The 22,791-nt window shown below is 37.1% G+C and overlaps 1 protein-coding gene across 1 annotated transcript; it reads right to left on the bottom strand.

The window, feature by feature from the left end:
- Positions 1-10,180: 10,180 nt before the first annotated feature.
- On the bottom strand, positions 10,181-22,469 carry LOC127428174 (5-aminolevulinate synthase, non-specific, mitochondrial-like). Its single transcript, XM_051676339.1, has 11 exons — positions 22,307-22,469; positions 20,506-20,717; positions 20,231-20,407; positions 19,844-19,969; positions 19,494-19,716; positions 17,131-17,315; positions 16,365-16,544; positions 16,114-16,278; positions 13,157-13,425; positions 10,731-10,893; positions 10,181-10,595 (listed from the first exon to the last, which is right to left on the bottom strand). Exons 1-11 carry the CDS (start codon positions 22,315-22,317, stop codon positions 10,435-10,437), a joined length of 1,872 nt encoding a protein of 623 aa, XP_051532299.1. The 5' UTR covers positions 22,318-22,469; the 3' UTR covers positions 10,181-10,434.
- Positions 22,470-22,791: the final 322 nt, after the last annotated feature.

Here is a 22,791-nt window from a genome sequence, read left to right as displayed (position 1 = left end):
CGTGATGGAATGTAGCATGGTAGAAGGTCACTTAACTACTGCAGAGCTAGACCATTCAAAGCTTTGTACGAAGTTAACAGTATTTTAAAATTAATAAGATATTTAACAGGTAGCCAATGTAACAATGATAAAATGGGGTTAATATGATCATATATCTTGGTTCTAGTCAGCACTATGGCTACTGCATTTTGAACCAGTTGAAGTTTATTTTTGATCTTGCTGGACATCCTCCCAGTAATGCATTTCAATAATCTAGTCTTGAGGTCATGAACGCATGAATTACTTTTTTGGCATTAGCAACAGAGCATGTGTCGTAATTTAGCAATATTTCTTAGGTGGAAGAATGATGTTCTACAAACATTGGTAATTTGATTTTCAAAGGACAGATTGGTATCAAACATAACACCTAAGTTCTTCACTGTTCGCTGTACATCCATCGAGAGTCAAATAATATTTTAGCATCTTGTTTTTGGAGGTTTTTGGTCCAATAATTAGTACCTCTGTTTTGTCGGAATCGAGTAGAAGGAAATTTCTGGCCATCCAATCTTTGATTTCATTGACACACTCTGCTAATTTGGAGAATTGTGAAATTTCATCAGGTTTTGAAGAAATATAAAGTTGGGTATCATCGGCATAGCAGTGGAAATTTATTCCACGATTCCTGATAATATCTCCCAGGGGAAGCATATATAAGGAGAAAAGCAGAGGCCCTAAAACTGATCCCTGTGGCACTCCATACTTTACTTTTGTTTGGTTTGACAGTTCCTCATTTACATAGACAAAGTGGTAGCAGTCTGCTAAATAGGACCTAAACCATGCTAATGCAAGTCCACAAATGCCAACATAATTCTCTAGCCTATTAAAGAGAATGTCGTGTCATGTCGAATGCAGCACTAAGATCTAAAAGCACTAGAAGTGAAATGCAGCCGCGATCAGATGATAAGAGCGAGTCATTTGTAACTCTGATAAGTGAAGTCTCTGTACTGTGATGGGGCCTAAATCCTGACTGAAATTGTTCATATATACTATTTCTCCGTAGAAATGAACATAGTTGGTAGGACACTACCTTTTCTAGTATTTTCGACATAAACGGGAGATTTGAAATCGGTCTATAATTAGCCAGTTCTCCAGGATCAAGTTGTGGCTTCTTAATAAGTGGCTAGATAACTGCCATTTTAAAGTTTCTTGGGACATGTCCTCAGGATAGCGAGGAGTTAATAATATTAAGAAGAGGTTCTGAGATTACAGGGAATACCTCTTTTAAGAGCTTAGTTAGTATTGGATCTAACATACATGTTGTGGCTTTTGATGTTTCGATAAGTTTTTAATGATTAGCTCTTCATGACCTATGACAGTGAAGGATTGAAGCTGCACATGAGGAAAATTATGAGACACTGTTTTCTGAGGTACTGTGATAGATGATTGCATAATTCCAATTTTATTTCTGATTATTTCAATTTATCAGTAAAGAAATTCATGATGACATTAATTGTGCTGCAACAGAATATCTGGTTCAGCTGAGGCTTTATTCCTAACCAATTTAGCCACAGTACTGAATAAACACCTAGGATTGTTGTGGTTATTTTCTATGAGTTTGCTAAAATATGCTGACCTGGCAGCTTTTAGTGCCTGTCTGTAGTTACAGACACTATCCTTCCATGCACCACGAAATACCTCTAATTTTGTATTCTTCCACTTGTGCTCCATTTTCTGAGCTGCTCTCTTGAGAGCATGAGTGTGATCATTGTACCATGGTGCAGGGCTTTTTTTCTTTAATTTTCTTTAATTGGGGGTGGGGGGGGGGCACACTATCAAGAGTGCTAGAGAATACTGTATTTATATTTTCTGTTATTTCATCAAGTTCTTCTAGACTTTGGGGCTTATTGAGTGTATGAGATAGATCTGGAAGATTATTAGTGAAGCTATCTTTAGTGGTCGAAAGAAGAGTTCTACCTGAACGGTAGGGTGGTGTAGATTGAGTGACATTAGCTGATTGCAGCAAACAAGAGACGAGGTAATGATCTGAGATGTCATCACTCTGCGGAAGAATTTCTATAGTATCAACTCCATATGACAGAATTAAATCTAGCGTATGATTATGGCGATGAGTTGGTCCTGTCACATTTTGTCTGACTTGAAGAGAGTTGAGAATATCGATAAATGCAAATCCCAATGTGTCATTTTCATTATCTATGTGAATGTTGAAGTCACCAACAATTAAAGCTCTATCTACAGTAACTACAAGATCTGATAAAACAATTGGCAAATTAACCAAGGAAATCAGAATAAGGCCCGGGTGATCTATATACTGTAGTAAAGGCAAAAGACGACAGAGTTTTTTTATTTATATCTGATGGTGTCACATTAAGCATTATTAGTTCAAAAGACTTAAACTTACATCCTGTCCTCTGAGTAACACCTAAAACTTCACTGTAAATTGTAGCAACACCTCCTCCTCGACCCTTCAGATGAGGCTCATGTTTATAACAATAACCTGCGGGAGAAGATTCATTTAAACTAATATATTCACCTGGTTTAAGCCAGGATTCGGTCAAACAGAGTGCATCCAAACTATGATCTGTAATAATTTCAATTACAATTAGTGCTTGGTAGAAAGAGATCTAATGTTTAGTAGCCCTACCATCACATGATGTTTTGTTTTTCAAGTTTGACCTTAATCAGATTTTTTCTAAATGATTTAGTGAGAGTTTTGTGTTTGGTAGTCTGGGGAACAGACACAGATTCTATGTGTTGTAGTTTATGTGACCTGTGTGACGTCTCAAGGCAGCTGGCAGATGTTCGGATTAACCAGTTTGTCTGCTTCCTGACCTTGGCCCCAGTTAGTCAGATACTATCATTATTAAGGCTATGAGCCAAATTAGAGAGGAGAGAGGAGAGCAGCACCTTCACTGGAGGGATGGAGTCCGTCTCTTTCAGCAGGTCAGGTCTACCCCAAAAATTCTTCCAATTGTCTATAAATCCTATGCTATTCACCGGACACCACTCAGACATCCAGCCATTCAGTGACACTAATCTACTGTAAACCTCATCACAACAACGAGCAGGGAGGGGGCCAGAGCATATTACAGTGTCTGACATCGTTTTTGCAAGTATGACCACAATCATACTGTCTGCATCTTTGTTGTTGTATATTACAAGTTTCTTTATTTGTTTTAAAGTTTCATCGTGCATGCCAGCTTGCTGGCCTTTCCTGAGGAAGAGTATTTAATGAAGGTGGCGTAATACTGATCCCATTTTTATTATGTTATTATTGCCAGGCTGTTGCTCAACAGGAAGTGTGTCTGGTCATGTCATGCTAACTCTAGAATGCAAGTTTCCACATCCTTGTTCCTTGGTGTAAACATGAATGGGTTGTTTATTAGAGAAAATACAACATGACATTGAACCTTATCAGCTGTCACTTTAAAGGGATAATTCACTCAAAAATGAAAATTCTCATCTTTTACTTACACTCATGTCATTATCCCACATGTGACTTTCTTTCTTCTGCTGAACACAAATTACGATTTTAAAAAGAACATCTCAGCTCTGTAGGTCCATAAAGTCCACAAGTGGATGGTGACTTAAACTTTGAAGCTCCAAAAAGCACATAAAGGCAGCATAAGGTTTAATCAACGTCTTCTGAAGCGATTGATTTTGGATGAGAACAGACCAAAATATAACTCCTTTTTCACTGTACATCTTGCCAATTAGGTCTCTATGCACGATCATTATTTCAAGCTTGATTACACTTCCTAGCACTTGATGCATGCACAGGGTGCTAGATGGCACAAGGAGACTGCTGATGCCTTAAAGGCATCTTTACACAGCTGAGTTAATCCTGCTCTGTGCCTGCTTAACATTCTGTGTAAAGACACAATGCAGCATAAAAGCCAGTCTAAATTAAGCCTGCTCTAACCCACCTCAGAGCAGCCTTAAACTTTGTTTTTGTCATGATAGAGCTTGTTTTTAATCATTTTGTTTCATATTGAAGGTATAATTTCATATTTTCATTCATTTCATATTTCTATATTCCACATTTTATATTTAAAATATTAATCTCATATTATGTATGCAATTGTAATTTCTGTGTAAATGCATTTATGCCTGCTCTGAACAGTATATAAACATCTAAATGCCAGTTTATATGCAGCTTCTGTACCACCTTGGCAGTGTAAAGATGGCTTTAGAGTGAAAAAGGAGTTATATTTTGTTTTATCATCAAATTATTTTTTATTTATGTATTTTATCTTTATTTTGATTGGTTTAATATTTGAGTTTCAGATTCATGCATGCCTTGAAGCTAGTGATGGGAAGTATGATTCAATTCCACAAACCGGTTCTTTCGATGGACAGGTAATCAGTGTACTGTTGACTCGAGAACAGTTGACTCGAGAGCGAGACAAGATCATTCAGTGCGATTTGCGAATTAGTCAGAGCGGTTCATTGCAAAGAAGAGTTAGCAAAAGCAGGCAATCACTAGTTTTAGAATCATATTACTCCCAGTTCTCAGAGTCACTAACAAGAACCGGTTCAAAAGAACGAGTCTTTTGCAAACCAGAGATCATTAGTTTTATGTCAAGCTAGATGACATGAAATGTTATCTATCTATCTATCTGTCTGTCTGTCTGTCTGTCTGTCTGTCTCTCTTTCTCTCTCATCTAGATCGTTTCCATTACCCAATTTAAAAGTAAAAATATGTCTATTACAGTGTCATGTGGGGAATTTCAGAACATTTTCTTTTGAAACTGTTCATCAGATCCATCTAAGACAAGTTGTGCTTTAAAACTAGTGTAACGTATTGCCGTTTATGGGCTGTCTGAGCACAAGCCACATGACTGCATACCACAAAAGGGCTTGATACAGACACACACCCTTGAGAAAAACATTTTACTGTAATGAACCATCACTCATTCGTGCTCTGACAGACCATTTCACAGAGATATAATTATGAATTCCAGCATTTATATTTATTCTGTCTGATAAAAACATGGGAATTTCCTTCATAAAAAGTGCATTGTTCCAAGGCTTCAGGTGCATAATTCCTAACAGTAGATTAGAGGGTTGTGGGACTTTGATGTAAATCAGCCCAGCAAAAGCTCTGAGTTATACCCTGAAAAATGGCTTGAAATACCATTAGACGTGAGTTAACAGACCGAAGTATCACGTGTGTTCAATGAGCTATGTGCTATGAGCAATGTGCACTGTAAATCAGATAAATTAGTGTTTCCTGCAATACTGTTTATTGTGTGCTGTTGAAGGAAGCAGAAATTTAATTAAATGTGTGCTCAGCGGTGAAGTTGAAATTGTGTTTTTTCTTTTTTCTTCTTCTTCTTCTTTTTTGGAGATGATTCAGCCTTTGTAGAGGGATACAGTGGTTGTTTGGCCTAGAAAGATGAATCTAAAAAACCTGTCAAAAACATGCCTGGGTTATGCACCTGAAATCCATATATATTCTTATATCTTCTTATATCTCACTCATTTAGCTTTTCTTAAAGAAGATGAAGCATATTTTAGGGCAATTCAGATTTTATGCATTGTGTCATATTCATGACAATTAGGCTACCGTAGCAGCAAAAAAAAAAAAAAAAAAAATATATATATATATATATATATATATATATATATTTATATATATAATTACTGTAATATGACAGTACCATCTTTAACTTGGTATAAACATCAGCTGGTATAAATACAGTGTGTTTAAAAGGGGCTTCATTTTATTTATGCAAAGTGTATATATATATATATATATATATATATATATATATATATATATATATAATTTGGGCTGAAACTTGTATATTTTTTCACGAGATTCACTCAGTAGTGAATAACTGGGGCTGGTAACCAGAAGATTGTCAGTTCAAATCCCAGAATGGTTCTTGGCTCATAAACTATCACCATTGTGCCCTTGATCAAGGAGGGCTGAACCAGAAATAAGTTTATTGTATTCAGCTATATGAAAACTTATTAACTCACTTACAGTCATGAACATGACAGATATTGTGTTGCTGCAGAACTATAACCCATCTGGTTATATCCATTTACAGTTAATGGATTTAGCAGCTCATGGTTCCTTGTGTTAGAGAAAAATACAAAGGATAAAATATAAACAACGGAAATAAACAATTTATTATAAAATAATAGAATTCACAGGCATAAATTCATGCACTGAGTCACTTAACTTTATAATTATACGAATAAGACAATGACAGTTGTTGTTTCTAAAGCACATTTAAAATTTTGAAGAAAATATGAGTAGTGCTAAGATGTTTTTTCATATATTTCTAAAATTAGATTTTAATTATCATTTTAAATTGCATTCTTTAAAATTGCATTTTATTAATGTATTTTTATATACAAAAACACTTTAATATAAAAACATGTTTCCCACACAAATTAATTTTCATGACTTTTCCAATCTTTCATGAGATCATGAGATGAGGCAGTTTTTTTTTTTTTTTTTTTTTGTGATTGCTCTCAAAAAAGCACATTAAATATTTAACAGCCAAGCATACAGTAACTACAAAATATATTCTTATACATTCACTATAGACACATTTTTAGATTTTATTAATTGCCAGGATTGTTCCAGGTCTGGAAATCACAAATTTAAATTCCCTGATATTTCCAGGTTTGTTTAAAAAAAAGAAATGCTTAATAAAATTCACAAGTATTCTGTACTATAGCATTGCTCCATTCATAATTAAAATTAGGAAGTCCAAATCATTGGTTGGACATTCAGTATGATAATCCTTAACCTTGTCGTGGGTGACAACATTTGCTTGTAAATAATGAAATTCCTCTTTCTCAAAACTGCATCAAAGGTCGAGAGAGAAGACAGTAGACAGTGGTTAAAGCTGAACTAAACCAAAAATAAAAGCTCTTTTAAGTGGTATTTCCACATCAGTGGACCCCAACATAAACTGATCACAAGATGACCTGAAAATGTAGATCACTGATTCATCAAACATCATATGATGAACAGAATACCTCTGAATACACAGAACATGGATCAGTTGATCTGAACTAATTGTTTGCTCATCATAGATAACACTCTTTCCTTTGTTTCAAACTGACCGCTTCCTAAAGCAACATGTTGGATTGATTACAGTAGCCAGAACAAGATGGCCTAGATTTCTATTTAATAAGAATTTTTCAGACATCCCATTTTTTTTTCTTTTTTTTTTTTTCTTTTTTTTTTTACCAGTGTTCCTTTTCTTTTAAATCACCTCAGTTCACACTTACTAACCACATTTTTGAGCATCAGCATTAGGTGAAGAAGCAAACAGATGGTGATGTCAGTTACACCTGTTTCTGCAAAAGGATTAGTTATTACTCGTCCTTTACCCCATCTGGTTGGAGACCAGTCTAGTTTTTCAGCTGACCCACTACCTGGACAACTTGTTATCATGTATTTAGGTTACTGTGCCAGGAACATTAAGGTTTCAGTTATGGACATCATATAGTTCACTATAACAGTGTGCTTAGAAAAGGAGACATTAACACTTCACGATGTAGAAAATACAGTGAAAAGAGGCAAGAAATAAATAATTCTTCTTCTGCTTCTCTTTCACTGATATTACTCATTTAGGTCTTCTGTAATCCAAGTCTCTAATGTTATATAACAACATTTAAGATGTCTTTACACAGACGAGTTAAGGCTGCTCTGAGCAGTTTTTGTGGGGTATAAAGGTGGCATTAACCATTTAATGCATACCTCAGGTCTTTAGTGACCCAGCCTGGATCACTTTTTTTTTTTTCTTTTGTGCTACATAAATCAAATTTTTATGATTCTTTCATACAGTATCTATACAAGTTTACTATCACAAGGTATATATTTCTTGACATGACAAAAAGACAAATAAGCACTATATTTATAAAAATGACTACTATATTACGTTCATTTTCTGTGTGACAATGGTGAATTATCAGTATTCCATTATAAGTTTTTGCATGTACACATACAGTTGATGTCAGAAGTTTACAAACACCTTAGCCTAATACATTTAAACTCAGTTTTTCACAATTCCTGACATTTAATCGTAGAAAACATTCCATGTCTTATGACAGTTAAGATCACTACTTTAAGAATGTGAAATTTCAGAATAATAGTAGAGAGAATGATTTCATTTTCCTTCCTCATGATGCCATCTATTTTGTGAAGTGCACCAGTCCCTCCTGCAGCAAAGCACCCCTACAACATGATGTTTCCGCCCCCATGCTTCATGGTAGGGATGGTGTTCTTCGGCTTGCAAGCCTCACCCTTTTTCCTCCAAACATAGTAATGGTCAATATTGCCACAAAGTTCAATGTTGGTTTTATCAGACCAGAGGAAATTTCTCAGAAAAGTAAGATCTTTGTCCCCATGTGCACTTGCAAACTGTAGTCTGGCTTTTTATGGTGGTTTTGGAGCAGTGGCTTCTTCCTTGCTGAGCAGCCTTTCAGGTTATGTTGATATAGGTCTTGTTTTGCTGTGGATATAGATACTTGTCCACCTGTTTCCTCCAGCATCTTCACAAGGTCCTTTGCTGTTGTTCAGGGATTGATTTGCATTTTTTGCACCAAACTACGTTAATCTCTAGGAGACAGAATGCATCTCCTTCCTGAGCGGTATGATGGCTGTGTTCCCATGGTGTTTATACTTGCATACTACTGTTTGTACAGATAAATGTGATACTTTCAGGCCTTTGGAAATTGCTCCCAAAGATGAACCAGGATATTTCTGAGGTCTTGGCTGATTTCTTTTCATTTTCCCATGATGTCAAGCAAAGAGGCACTGAGTTTGAAGGTAGGCCTTAAAATATATCCACAGGTACAATTAGAAGCTAATTGGCTAATTACCTAAAGGCTTGACATCATTTTCTGGAATTTTCCAAGCTGCTTAAAGGCACAGTTAACTTAGTGAATGTAAACTTCTGATCCACTGGAATTGTGGTATAGTCAATTAAAAGTAAAACAATCTGTCTTTAAACAATTGTTGGAAACATTACTTGTCATGCACAATGTAGACGACTTGCCAAAACTATAGTTTGCTAATATGAAATCTGACTGTGGGGTGGTTAAAAATAAGTTTTAATGACTTCAACATATGTAAACTTCTGTATGTAAACTTCTGACTTCAACTTTACATTTAATACATGCTATTTCTTAAGGTGGCGCTGTTGTTTCAGTGATTTACTTGGTTACATTTGACATTGTTATGAAGAAGCAATGTGAAAGTAAACTATAGCATGTACAACACATAAATGGCTATTGTCATTTGGGTGTACTACTGAAATGATGCAAGTTGTGCGTCTATTTAGATTCAAAACATGCCTGAGAAAATATTTACGCATTGAGCTACACTCAAATGTATTCGACAGACAGTTGTGTCTCATGACATATCAGTGTGGAAGTAATGAATCAATTTCAATATTTGTTGCATCATCCCTTTGATAATATGAAATATATTAGAAAATATATTCTATTCTAATGTTTTAAAAATTTGACACCATCTGGTCATTGTGTATATCCATTTGTGATAGATATATGTGCTGGGTCACTAAAGACGGAGTATGTAATAATGTTTTGTGAAATACCTATGCATTTAAGGGTTAATCTGATTTTGGTTTGATTGTCTGAGACATTTAACCTGATGAAAAATAGAAGAGCACTAAGATGAATAATGAGCACTGCTGAAGGAATCAACCTCCGTCCATTATCTTAGAGCCATGTAGCTCTGCGCATGCATCAAGCACTAGGAAGTGTAACACAGCTTAAAATCATGATCGTGGGTACTAGAGACTGCAATGGCAAGATGTACAGTGAAAAAGGAGTTACATTTTGCTTCAGAAGACTTTGATTATACCCCTGGAGTTACATGAATTAATTTTATGCTGCCTTTGTGTGCTTTTTAGAGCATTTGTTCATCATTCACTTGCACTGTATGAACCTACAGAGCTGAGATATTCTTCTAAAAATCTACGTTTGTGTTCAGCAGAAGAAAAAAAAAGGCACACATCAAGGATGGCATGAGGATGAATAGATAAGAGAATTTTCATTTTTGGGTGAACTATTCCTTTAAGTCCACCATCGGGTAACAAAACCCTAAATGAAAAATAAATAACTGCTGAGAATCTAAACTATTTAGTAATGAGTCATTCGTTTATTAAAATCCATGAAAAGTGTCAAATCTGCATTTTGATGGAAGTTTATTTTCATTACTTCTCTACCCTTGTTCAATGTAAAATATAAAACATTTAAAACTTCTCAAAATTGTTTTCCAGCATCCATTATCAAAATACTTAAATACACAAAATAAGTCTTTCTAAATATTTATTCTCTCATACAGGATTTGATGTACATGGAATATCAATCTCAATAATTTACGATACTTTAGACGCTACAATGTTTTTGAGGAATGCGTAATGCTTGATAAAGGTGGTGTTAGCCGCAGGCAGATATGGGTTGGCTGAGCCCACTGAAGTACGATTTCTCCCTCTCGCTCATTAACTCAAAGTGCAGAGGCTGTCGACAGAAGTTACACTCTGCGGATGAGTGTGGCTTCAGCTCCAGACCCACCTCCTTCCAGGTCTGAGTTAGCTTATCTATGGGGAGAAATGAATTGGTCAATTATTGTGGCACAAGGCGCAAACTATTGTTATGTTTAACAATACATCAGCACTGAACATCAAAATATCTTATTTTATATAAAAAAATAATAAAAAAAAAAACAGGCTTACCAGCAAAGTACTTCATCATCTGTGGTGTGTGATGTGGTGTTGGGGCAATCCGGAGCAGCTCTTCTCCACGTGCCACGGTGGGGTAGTTAATGGCCTGAACGTAGATGTTGTAGCGGCTCATCATGAGGTCACAGACTTGTGTGTTCTTCTCTGCGTCCGCAACCTGAATGTAGATATTCATGTTAGCCTTGTCAATAGATAGTGCATTTACTGTTTTCTTATGTTTAAGTGAAATTAATTTCAGCATTTTTGTTTCAATGGTTTTATCCATATATTATCCATCCTGCACACTAGATATCGGTAAAAACCCATACTGGTCAACCACTAATCAACAATATAACTACGTTTCCATCCAAAGATTTTTTGCGAAAAAAGTTTTAGCGCATCAAAATTAAGCTGATGGAAACGTAAATTATCGCTAAAATTTCACAAGTGTCGACATAATATTTTTCCATTTAACTCTAGCGCGTAAACTCTATGTCGATACATCAAATGTCGCGAAAAACTGGTTTGGAAACACTTTGTCGAGAAAATTGGCATTAACGCAAATGTAGTGTCACATGACAGAATTTGCCCCAATCGTTAGCCTGTGTTAATCATTACGACAAGGAATACAACCTTGAAAGCCAATTTATTGTACGGGATTATGGATTGATCTTAACGGCATAAAGATCCGATCACTGCAAACATGACACTTCCAGGAGTGCCAACACAAATATCTCGTATCATGCACATCGACATGTGCACGGAGAACAAATTAATAGCCACTGTTTGTGATTAATGTAATCGCGGTAGACATCCGTTTATTTATTAAAGTTACTTTTTCACACCATTCAAAATAATAGACAGCAGTCACGGAATTAGCCCACAATACAAAAAAAACATATTTCTGTGCACAAATTTATTAAAAAAATAAATACACAATACTAGGCGAAAAGATTGTGTGCTTTGTTGTAACACTAACAGCCCAATTATATTAAATTATTGTTTAACTTTTGAAAAAATACTGGCAAAATTCCTTGTATTAAATTAAATAAATTACCAAACGAAAAAAATTATATTGTTAGGCCTATATAATTGCCTTTTCTTTACACAAACTTAAATTAGCCGTACGCTGTTCTGAAGATGAATAAAGTCGGCTGAATGACATTTTCTACACTTCAAGACCATAAACTATCAGAACTATTTGTCCAATGAGTTCACTTTCAGAAAACCAGCTTTTGAACCTTTTAAATTTTTTAAATCTAACCCTCTTTATCTCAGATTGCATTTGCTGAGCTTCTTCAGAAAATGTAAATCGCATTATGACGCTAAAATTTATTTGAGATGACAATCAAGTTCAGTTGGTCGTTAAAAGTTGCTGGACAAGTATGCGGGACATAATGCAGTTGTGATGGCAATGCTTTAGATTAGATGGTTGTTCAAAATAGCCTGTTGAATATCAGGAATGTATCAAATGTAAACCCTGATATTACACCGCATCAATTTTTCTTTAATAGCTGTGCACACAGCATATACACATCGATGGATGGTCCTTATACTAAGACTGAAAGTTTCCTCCACTACTTGGTGCAGGTTGCCAGCTTGAACAGGGCCATGACGATTCGCTTTCGGGTCGAAACTGGTGACAACCTGCAATAGGCGCAAAATCAGGACCAATATTACAGTCCTATCAGAAGGGCAACTGCTCCCTTTTGATTGCAATTCCTTGTCTACCGATTGCATTTATTTGTGAAATTAAAATGACAATAAGCTGGCTAATTTCAATGAATTGTCTCAATACTCTCCCCATTTTACCAAAACTTCGGAGGAAAAAAATTAGGGACATCTGGGAGGCGAATTAGCGATAAACACACATTTCTGAATGGAAACATCTTAAGGGCAGATTTCTTTTGCGCTAAACCAAAACGTATGCGACAAAGTGTTTTTTTTAGGCATGACGTCATCGCGCACACAATTTTTATCGATAAAAGGCCATTTGAATGGAAACAGGCAGAAGACAGCATATTTCGCCAAACATTCTTTATGCATTTTCACTTTGTCGATAACAAAATAGCGCGAAAAGTGGATGGAAACTAGGCTTATGGCTAGTGACCAATATTTGGACATTTTGAGATTTTCGACATCGGCTGATATGTTTTGGCACTAAACAAAAGCGTTAGCTCACTTCCAAAATATACCAACAGCTTAATCAATGGATAAAGAACAAATTGTGTTTTTGAACATTTTCACTAACTATAATGTAAAAAAATGTAAATGCTTGTCAGTGTATGTATACATCTTTACTGCTATAATAAAATAGTATCATAGCAGACATTACACAACCTAGTCATTGAAAAATCCTTATTAGTTGACCACTCAAAAACACAACCAAAATCATACAGCGGTCTGGAAGAGCTCTATTATTGACTGGGGTTTCTACGTACCCTAACTGGAATAATGTGACTGGGGCAATTAACTACAGGCAAGCCTGTATCCATCAACATCTGACGCAATAGTTTAACATTGCATTGGTGTTTGCGTCGAAGTGCACGCCCTTCTTCGCTTTTCAGGATCTGGATGGATTCCCGGGCTCCAGCAAGCAGCATGGGTGGTAGGGATGTAGTGAAAATGAAGCCAGCAGCATAAGAACGGACAGTGTCCACCAGTGCATTGGTACTGGCGATGTAGCCTCCAACACACCCGAATGCTTTCCCTGCAAAATTAAAACAATAAGAGACATGAGAGAAAGCGGTTTCCACACTATTCAGGTCTGGTGCTATGCTAAATCTGCAGTGCTATCAGGAAAAAAAAAAAAGAGCAAATTTAGATGAGTTGAAAGCTTGTGAATTGTATGTGACAAGAGGATGACTGGCCGTCGAAAAAATATATTGACAATTTTGCATAACGTTTTCCTCACTAATTGCATGCAGAAATGAGCAAGAGCACCATGTTCTGTACAGTTTGCTAATAAGTCTCTCGATTATGTGGTTCTTTTCAGTGAATCAGTCAAACCGTCTGTTGAACCAGCAGAGTCCTAGTTTGAATTTTTTTTTAAAAATAATACAATTTGGAGGCTATTGGTTCCACTGATTTCTAGGGGTGCACCGATCAATCGGCCTCAAATTTCCTAATCGGCGCACCACTACAGATTTCCACAGAACTGGAATACCAGTAATTTACAAAAGTTCTTCACTTCCCTCGCCCACTGAGTGTTCCTTTATTCAATATCCCAAAGAAAACAAAGACTGCAGGACTTAATGACTACAGACCTGTTGCCCTGACATCTGTGGTCAAAGTCATTTGAGAGACTGGTGTTGGCCCACCTGAAGGACATCACTGGACCCTTTCTGGATCCCCTGCAGTTTGCCTATCGAGCTAACAGGTCGGTGGATGATGCAGTCAGTATGGGACAGCACTACATACTGCAACATCTAGACAGACCAGGGACTTATGCAAGGATCCTATTTGAACTTCAGTTCGGCTTTTCAACACCATCATTCCTGCTCTCCTAAAAAAATACATTAACCCAGCTCTCGGTTCCCACGTCTATCTGTCAGTGGATCACCAGCTTTCTGACAGATAGGCAACAGTTAGTGAGACTGGGGAAATTCACTTCCAGCACATGTACAATCAGTACTGGTGCCCCCCCAGGGATGTGTGCTCTCCCCACTACTCTTCTCCCTCTACACCAACGACTGCATAGCCAAGAACCCCTCTGTCAAGCTCCTGAAGTTTGCAGACGACACTACAGTCATTGGCTTCACCCCAATATTAACCCCCCTCACCATTCTGAACAGCACTGTGGCAGCAGGAGTCATTCAGGTTCCTGGGCACTACCATCTCATCGGACCTGAAGTGGGTGACCCACATTGACTCCATTGTGAAAAAGGCCCAGCAGAGGTTGTACTTCCTTCGCCAGCTGAGGAAGTTCAACCTGCCACAGGCGCTGCTGATACAGTCTACAAAGCAGTCATTGAGTCTGTCCTCTGCTCTTCTATAACTGTCTGGTTTGGTTCAGCTACCAAGTCAGACATAAGAAGACATCAAACGATTGTCTGGACTGCTGAATGGATCATTGGTTCTCATCTTCCCACCCTCCAAGAAATTTACACATCCAGAGTGAGGAAAAAGGCTGGGAGGAAAAAAAAAAAACAAAAAAAAAAAAAAAATCGCTTTGGACTCCATTCACCCAGCACACTATCTTTTTGAACAATTGCCCTCTGGCCGGCGCTTCACTGACAACCAGAACAGTCAGGCACAAGAACAGTTTCTTCCCTCGGGCCATTCACCTTAGGAACAGTTAAAACTTCCCCCAATACAATCATGTGCATATTCATTCATAATATATTTATATTCCATTTATTTTTATTTGAGATATCCTACCTCTTCTGCACAATACATTAAATCACCTTGCACATAACTGTATATCTGTACATAACATATTTGAACAACATTATTGCTCTACTGTAGTTTTTTATATTTATCTGTTTTATTTTATTTTTTATTCTTATTTCACTGTTTACAAATATATGTTTATATGTATATTTCAAATGTTTGTATGTAAATGTTGTATATGTATATTTTTTTGTATTCTTTTTGCACTGGAAGTCACAATTGTAAGCATACTTAGCAATAAAGCTCATTCTGATTGTCTCATTACGGTTTCAGCTACCAATAAGTGTGTAGTACCACAATTATCAAATTCTGTGATATTTCCAGGTTTTGCATGACCACAGGAAGCTTACATTTAACACACATCACTGAATTCCACAGACTGTTACCCTAAATTCAGTGTAGAAAAGGTGAAAAAGGGTGTGTTGGGCCAACATGCTAAATGGCAACCAAGTATATTCACTACATTCTTTCTGTGCATAAATAACATTGCATAGAAAATATTATGTCTGTTTTTTTTTTGTTTTTTTTTTGTGAAGAACTCTTCACTAACACTAAAATCCTTCTGGGTCACCACAACCTGACTGACAAATGGCCATTCAAGAGCCTTCAGGGGCAATTCAATTTGAGCAAAACAAGAGCTGGTCTCTAGGCAACAAGGCAGCAACTATCCACAAGAGCATTAAGTGACAAAAGCTTTGCCGTCATGTCCAGAGTCCTGGGCTTATTTCATGTGTTAACAACGCATCTTCTGTTTTTGGGAGGGAATGAAAAAAAAAAAAAAAGGTTTTCATCTCCCTATGTTTTTTTTTTTCACTCTCTGTTTTGTAAGGTTTATATTGAAAAAATTCACAGAAGAACCGATTAAATAAGATATATGCTTTCTTCTGTCACACTTGTTATTTTAACATGCTTTTCCTTATAAAATTATATATAAATATACATACTGTATATTTATACACATATATACATACAGGTATAATATATATATAAAGCAAATGATGCTGACCAAGTGTTCCAGATATGATGTCCATCTTGTGCATGACACCATCACGATCTCCAATGCCACCCCCTCTGGGCCCATACAGTCCCACTGCATGGACTTCATCCACAAAGGTAATAGCACCAAACTCATGGGCAACATCACACATCTCCTCTAATGGACACACAGCACCTAACACAACAAACAAGAGTCACCATTAACTACTGGAACCCATGGAACTCATGTTCACAAAGCATAACAAAGAGGTTCTTACTAACCATCCATTGAGTGCACGGTTTCAAAGGCAACAATCTTTGGAGTAGATGGATCAGATTTCACCAGAAGCTCACGTAAATGCTTGGCGTCATTGTGACGGAAGATAAACTTCTTGGCACCGCTGTTCCTGATACCCTGTATCATAGAAGCATGGTTGCCTGCGTCTGAATAGATCTCAGAACCTAAAAGAACACACACAAAAAGATGCTATCAGAAATCTGACAACAGCTTAAATTGGTGAAACTCATTAAGAAATGTGCAGATCATATTCCCCCCAGCCAGAAAATGTCTATTTTGCATTAAGAAAATGAAGCCTATTAAAACACCATTTGGACTTGGCATTGTGAAATTTTAAAATCTTAAAGACTATCAAGCACATTTCCACACCAAACTGTCATAAATATAGTGTGAAAAATATGACTTTCTATAGTCTAATAAAGTAACAAAAGTCATCCCGTCCGGACACAATGTTTTTTTTGTTTTTTTTTTAACCAGCATATATTCAGTACAACAAATGCTACCATGACAAAATCTCAGTTTAAATAGATATATATATATATATATATATATATATATATATATATATATATATATATTTTTTTTTTATTACATTAATGGGAATGATATGTTTACATATAATGGTAATGAGAATTTAGGGAAAAAATGTGTGGGTCATGAAAATAATTTCAATGCATTTTCTTTATGAAAAATATTTTCCTTTGATTTTGAGGTTAAATAACAACCCAAACCTTTCCTCTTTTTTATTACCTGGCAGCATTTTTGCCAGTGTAAAGAGTGTTGAATCATTGGCCACAAAGCAGGAGGTGAACAACAAGGCAGCATCCTTTCCATGAAGATCAGCAAGCTCGTGCTCCAGGTCCACGTGGAACTTACTCGTTCCTGATATGTTTCGAGTCCCTCCAGCTCCTGAGCCGTGTTTTTGTAAAGTTTCCCTGTTTAGAGCAAAGAAAAGAATGCAGAGAACTGTTAATCCAAAGTTTCTTTAATTACGTGACTGAGTCATGAGTCATATGACAGCAAAATCTTACAAGCTTATGGAGTCTGGGTCACATTTCACCCCCAAATCAAACCAATTTCCTCACCAAAACCTATCATATACACTACCGGTCAAAAGTTTCCAAACACATTCTTTATTATAATTTTTTTTCTTCACATTTTAGAATAATAGTAAAGTCATCAAAATTATGGAATAACATAAATGGAACTATGGGAATTATGTTGTGACTAACAAAATCCAAAATAAATCAAAATCTAAGGAGGCTCGAGTAACCCCGCTGCTGAAGATACCTGCACTTAATCCCACACAAATAGAACACTACAGACCAGTCTCTCTCATCCCATTCATGGCAAAAACACTTGAAAGGGCAGTTTTCAATCAAATCTCTGCCTATCTCTCACAGAACAAGCTGCTGGATGACAATCAGTCAAGCTTCAAAAGTGGACACTCCACCGAGACTGCCCTGCTGTCTGTCACGGAGTCGCTGAGACAGGCGAAAGCTGAATCCAGATCATCCGTCCTGATTCTGCTGGACCTTTCTGCAGCCTTTGACAGAGTCAACCATCAGATTTTACTCTCTACCCTCTCCTCGCTGGGCATCACAGGAACTGTGCTTGACTGGTTTAACTCCTATCTCTCAGGTAGGTCCTTCAAGGTAGCCTGGAGAGGTGAGGTATCCAAGCCACAACAGCTACTTACTGGGGTACCTCAGGGATCAGTATTTGGGCTATTTCTCTTCTCTATATACACAACAACACTGGGACCCATCATTCAGGCACATGGTTTCTCTTACCACTGCTACGCTGATGACATGCAACTCTACTTGTCTTTCCAGCCCAACGACACCACAGTGACTGCTCGAATTTCTGCCTGCCTGCCTGGCAGACATCTCGGCCTGGATGAAGGAACACCACCTACAACTCAACCCAGCCAAGACTGAACTCCTTGTCTTTCCAGCCAACCCTGCTGTTGAACACAACATCACCGTGCATCTGGGTGCAACTACAGTAACACCTTCCAAATTGGTCAGAAATCTAGGGGTAACCATCAACAACAGACTAAATTTCACAGACCACATCTCAAAGACTGCAAGATCATGTAGATTTAAACATTATAATAATCAGGAAGATAAGACCCTTCCTCTCTGAACATGCCACACAAATGCTTGTCCAGTCACTTGTCATAACTAGAATGGACTACTGTAACACTCTCATTGCAGGCCTCCCTGCATGTGCAATTAGACCCCTGCAAATGATCCAGAATGCAGCAGCACGTCTGGTCTTTAATGAACCAAAGAGAGCACATGTTACACCACTCCTTGTCTCTCTCCACTGGCTGCCGGTTGATGCACGTATCAAATTCAAGGCTCTGATGCTGGCATACAGAACAGTCACTGGGTCTGCTCCAGCATACCTAAAATCATTTCTGCAAAGCTACGCGCCCACTAGAAGCCTGCAGTTGGCTAAGGAACGTCGCCTTGTTGTACCAACACAAAGAGGCACCAAAACACTTTCCCGAACTTTCAGCTTCATCATACCACGTTGGTGGAATGACCTTCCCAGCTCCATCTGTGAAGCGGACTCACTCTCTGTCTTCTTTTCCATGAGCACTTAACCAGTAATTTAAAAAAAGAAAAAAAGAAAAAAAACAAAAACAAATTCCTGTTGCACTTTATTCCGTTTTGAATACTATTCTGATGCTAGTGAAACATTGTAATACGTCACTTTTCATACCACTGTCTCCTTAAGATGATTCACTTATGTTTTCCTCTTTTGTAAGTCGCTTTGGATAAAAGCGTCTGCCAAATGAATAAATGTAAATGTAAAACTATGTTATATTTTAGCATCTTCAAAGTAGTCACCCTTTGCCTAGAATTTGCAGACATGTACTCTTGACATTTTCTCAACCAACTTCTTGAGGTATCACCCTGGGATGCTTTTTAAACAGAATTGAAGGAGTTCCCATCTATGTTGGGCACTTATTGGCTGCTTTTCTTTATTATTTGGTCCAAGGAATCAATTTCAAAAACTTTTTTTTTTAAAATATTAGTTTTGTAATGAAATAAATTTATGTGACCAGGACATGTTCTTGACAGTTTTTGAGAGTCACTTACATTATAGTTTTCACAACACGGGGATGGCGGCTCATGCCAAGATAGTCATTGCTGCACCACACCGAAACGTTTCTCTTGTAGGACACAGACTCGGTGTAATCATCTGCCATTGGGAACTCAGTAGCTCTCCGGTTCACCGTTTTAAACACCCGGTATGTGTGATCGTTCTTTTTTGCCTCGATTTTCTTCTCAAAGAACTCATCATAACGAAAGTTGGAGACAGCTGCAAGAGAATTTCACATGCTCATGTGAAACTAAGTTTAAAAATAGGAAGTTGTGTACTGTATTAGTTTTATCATTACGCTTTTGAACACAACTATAAGCAAGATAGCAATGGAAAAAGTACTTACTTTTGGGCATGTTCTCCTGCAGCAAATGGGAGACCCTGGTGGGACGTTGTTTCATCAGCTTTTTCATTAGGTTCCCTCCAACCTTGGTGTCCTTCACCAATGGATTCAGCTCCGACTGAGAGACATCTGAAAAACAGTCCACGTCAAAGTCAAACAATTGCCTATTTCATAAAATATATATATATATATATATATATATATAATAATAAAAAAATTATAATAATTATGTAGAGTAGGGATTGCCAGGATGGTCAATTAGTTGCCCAACCACTGATTACTCGATAAGTGAGGTCAATATGTTTACTAAAGTCATCCAAGTGCAAATATATATAAAATATAATATAAAGTTGAACTTAAAAAAACAATAAAGCAAACATCCTGACAAACCTTTGCACACAGTGCGAACTTCGGAAACGTCCTCCTGAAGTTCCATGCTGGCCTGCCGAACCACACTGCTGTTCTTCTGCCCCATCTCTGCGGCCAGGAAGGGGCACTTGGAGGCTGTTGCTTGACCGGCTGGAGGCATGGGGTGGCCCAGAGGCACTTTGGGGACCTCTTTAGGTTCTAATACAAAAAAAACAAAAACAAATGGGACATTGTTTAGTAACAAGTGTAAACTTCCAAACTTTGTGCAAAATCAAGCGGTGGTTGAAAAGACTGACCCTCATTGGCTGGGGTTGTATTCTCAACCTTCTGGAAGCTGGCTGAAGAGGAGCAGACAGAACGGACCAGTGGCCTTGAGGCAAGGTCCATCATGACGGGACATTTCACTGCATATGCAACCAAGGACGTTCTGGCCTGCTGCAGGAAGGTTTGGGGGACACGAGACAAGAATGGGCAGCGGATGATGGTGTCCATAGTTAATTGTCCAAGCCTGGAAAGAAACAGCATTGTTTACATAACAGAAGATATATTTGCAAAGCTATTATAAGCAGGACTGCTTTATGTTGTTACATGTAAGAGAAACAAAAAACTATGGGGGTGGGGTGGGGGGGTGGGAAGTGTCTCAAACAGGTCATGACGAGGAAGAACCTCTTATTAAGGGGTTGTAACAAGGGTTGCAGAGCAATGCTGCTACTTGCTGCATTAATATAGAATTAAACTGATGTGCGGCCACATCTGTGTTTATTCTGGCTATTTTACAATGATTTCAAATGTGGCTCCTCCAAACAGGTGAAACTACCCATTTTGTTTTACTACTCGGAGTCTTTTGTTTTAATATGTCAAACTGTTTTTGCACTACTTAAATATTTATTCATAATTTCTCATTGTGCATAATCTTCTATTGAGTACCTTTCATTTGTAAAGTATTTAACTAACTGGGTTATCCAAAAATAGGCATACTGCATGGTTATTAAAATATAAACTGTTTATTTATTTATATTGTCACTGAACTTTCCAGCTAAATTAAATAACAATATTGTGATGTACTGCTACGTATATAATAATCATACAATGATAAGATTTTGGTCATACTGCCCACACCTAGTCTGTGGGCAGCCACTCCTAAAAACACTTAGGTAGGCATGTCTCTGAAAGTCTACATCAAAAATGATTCCTAAACTTGAACTTATTTCATCCATCAACAACGACAACAACAAAGCACATTGCTGATGTTCCTTAATCATTAAAAAAAAAAAAAGATCTCATTCTCGGAATTCCCATTGAGCTGAATAAGTCATCAAAAGTATGAAATGACACAAATGGAAGCATGAGAATTATGTAGTGACCAATTATCGTAAGGGTTTGGAACAACATTAAGATTAGTACATGATGACAGAATTTAGAAAAGTAAATTACACAAGAAGGTTTTTTTTTTTGTAACATTCTCACAACATACTGGGATTGCAAAATTCTGGAATTACGTGAATCATCAGGTTTTGTCAATGCCAGCTCATGAGCACACTTAAAAGGGACCTAAACAATACTTACACATTCTGAATGTAGGCCTAATTTTTTTTCAGTTCACTTTTCACTAAAATTGTTGTGCTGATAATACAATTTCTTATATATATATATATATATATATATATATATATATATATATATATATAAAAATTAGAATATTGCAACAAAATAAAGAAAAAAAGAAAAAGAAAAAAATAGAGAGGCATTTCACTATTGGACTCCACTGTATTTTAAAACTCAGCTAAATTAAACTCTAAATTTAGCTCTGACATTTATTATAGAATTCATATTTTACCACAGATTCTTAATTCATAAACACTGAATTCATGCTGTCATCAGACACATACCTCAAGTCTTGATTTCCAGATAATCGATCACTAATGGGAAAAGTCTAATACTTTTCAGAGGTTTAGAGTTACAAAAGACATGTGAAGATTATGTAGTTGCCCGACGCAACGCAACAAATTAGAACGCTCCCAACCAACGAAGACGTCCACAGTGCAAGGACGCGTAGCGAGCGAATGAGATATAACACTTTCATAAAAAGCTACTCACCTCACTTTCATCCAAGATTGTTCCTTTTCTCTCGTAGTGCGACCACTCCGACTGTCACAGTCTCTACAAATAACAGTTTTTTCCGTCTGCGGCCTGTTTTACCGGCTGATGAGCGCGTCTTGTCGTTATCCTGCACTGAGGACGAACAAGAGGGCGAAAGGACGCACAACGATTATATCAAACCCGAGCATGGGCAAACATCGCGAGAACTGCTCGGGGTGACGTCATGATTCCCGTCATCGCCTATTTCCTTACGCAAATCAACTCTAACTTTTTAAATGCCCATTAACGCTTTGATTATATTTTAGACGTGGTTTCTATGTCTATGTTGGTTTTGTTTATGAATGATGGGAGCGTAAACTTCAAATACGTGCTTCAAGCCTTTCCTGAAATATTAAAGGGCACGCCCTCTTGGGTTTCAGAGAATTACAAGCCTACATGTAGCAAAAAATAAAATTCAGTATAATTTACTCACCCTCATATTA

This window comes from Myxocyprinus asiaticus, chromosome 37, assembly GCF_019703515.2.
Source record: "Myxocyprinus asiaticus isolate MX2 ecotype Aquarium Trade chromosome 37, UBuf_Myxa_2, whole genome shotgun sequence".
NCBI classification, from domain to species: Eukaryota; Metazoa; Chordata; class Actinopteri; order Cypriniformes; family Catostomidae; genus Myxocyprinus; species Myxocyprinus asiaticus.
The sequence above is the reverse complement of the archived record's forward strand: the minus strand, read 5'-3'. Positions and strand labels throughout refer to the sequence as shown.

Excerpts from the sequence above, each read along its gene's own strand:
- LOC127428174 (XM_051676339.1), bottom strand. Across the intron at positions 19,717-19,843 it reads GCAGGAGAACATGCCCAAAA|CTGTCTCCAACTTTCGTTAT; the intron begins GTAAGTACTTTT and ends ATTCTCTTGCAG. Across the intron at positions 17,316-19,493 it reads CGTGTTGTGAAAACTATAAT|GGAAACTTTACAAAAACACG; the intron begins GTAAGTGACTCT and ends TGCTCTAAACAG.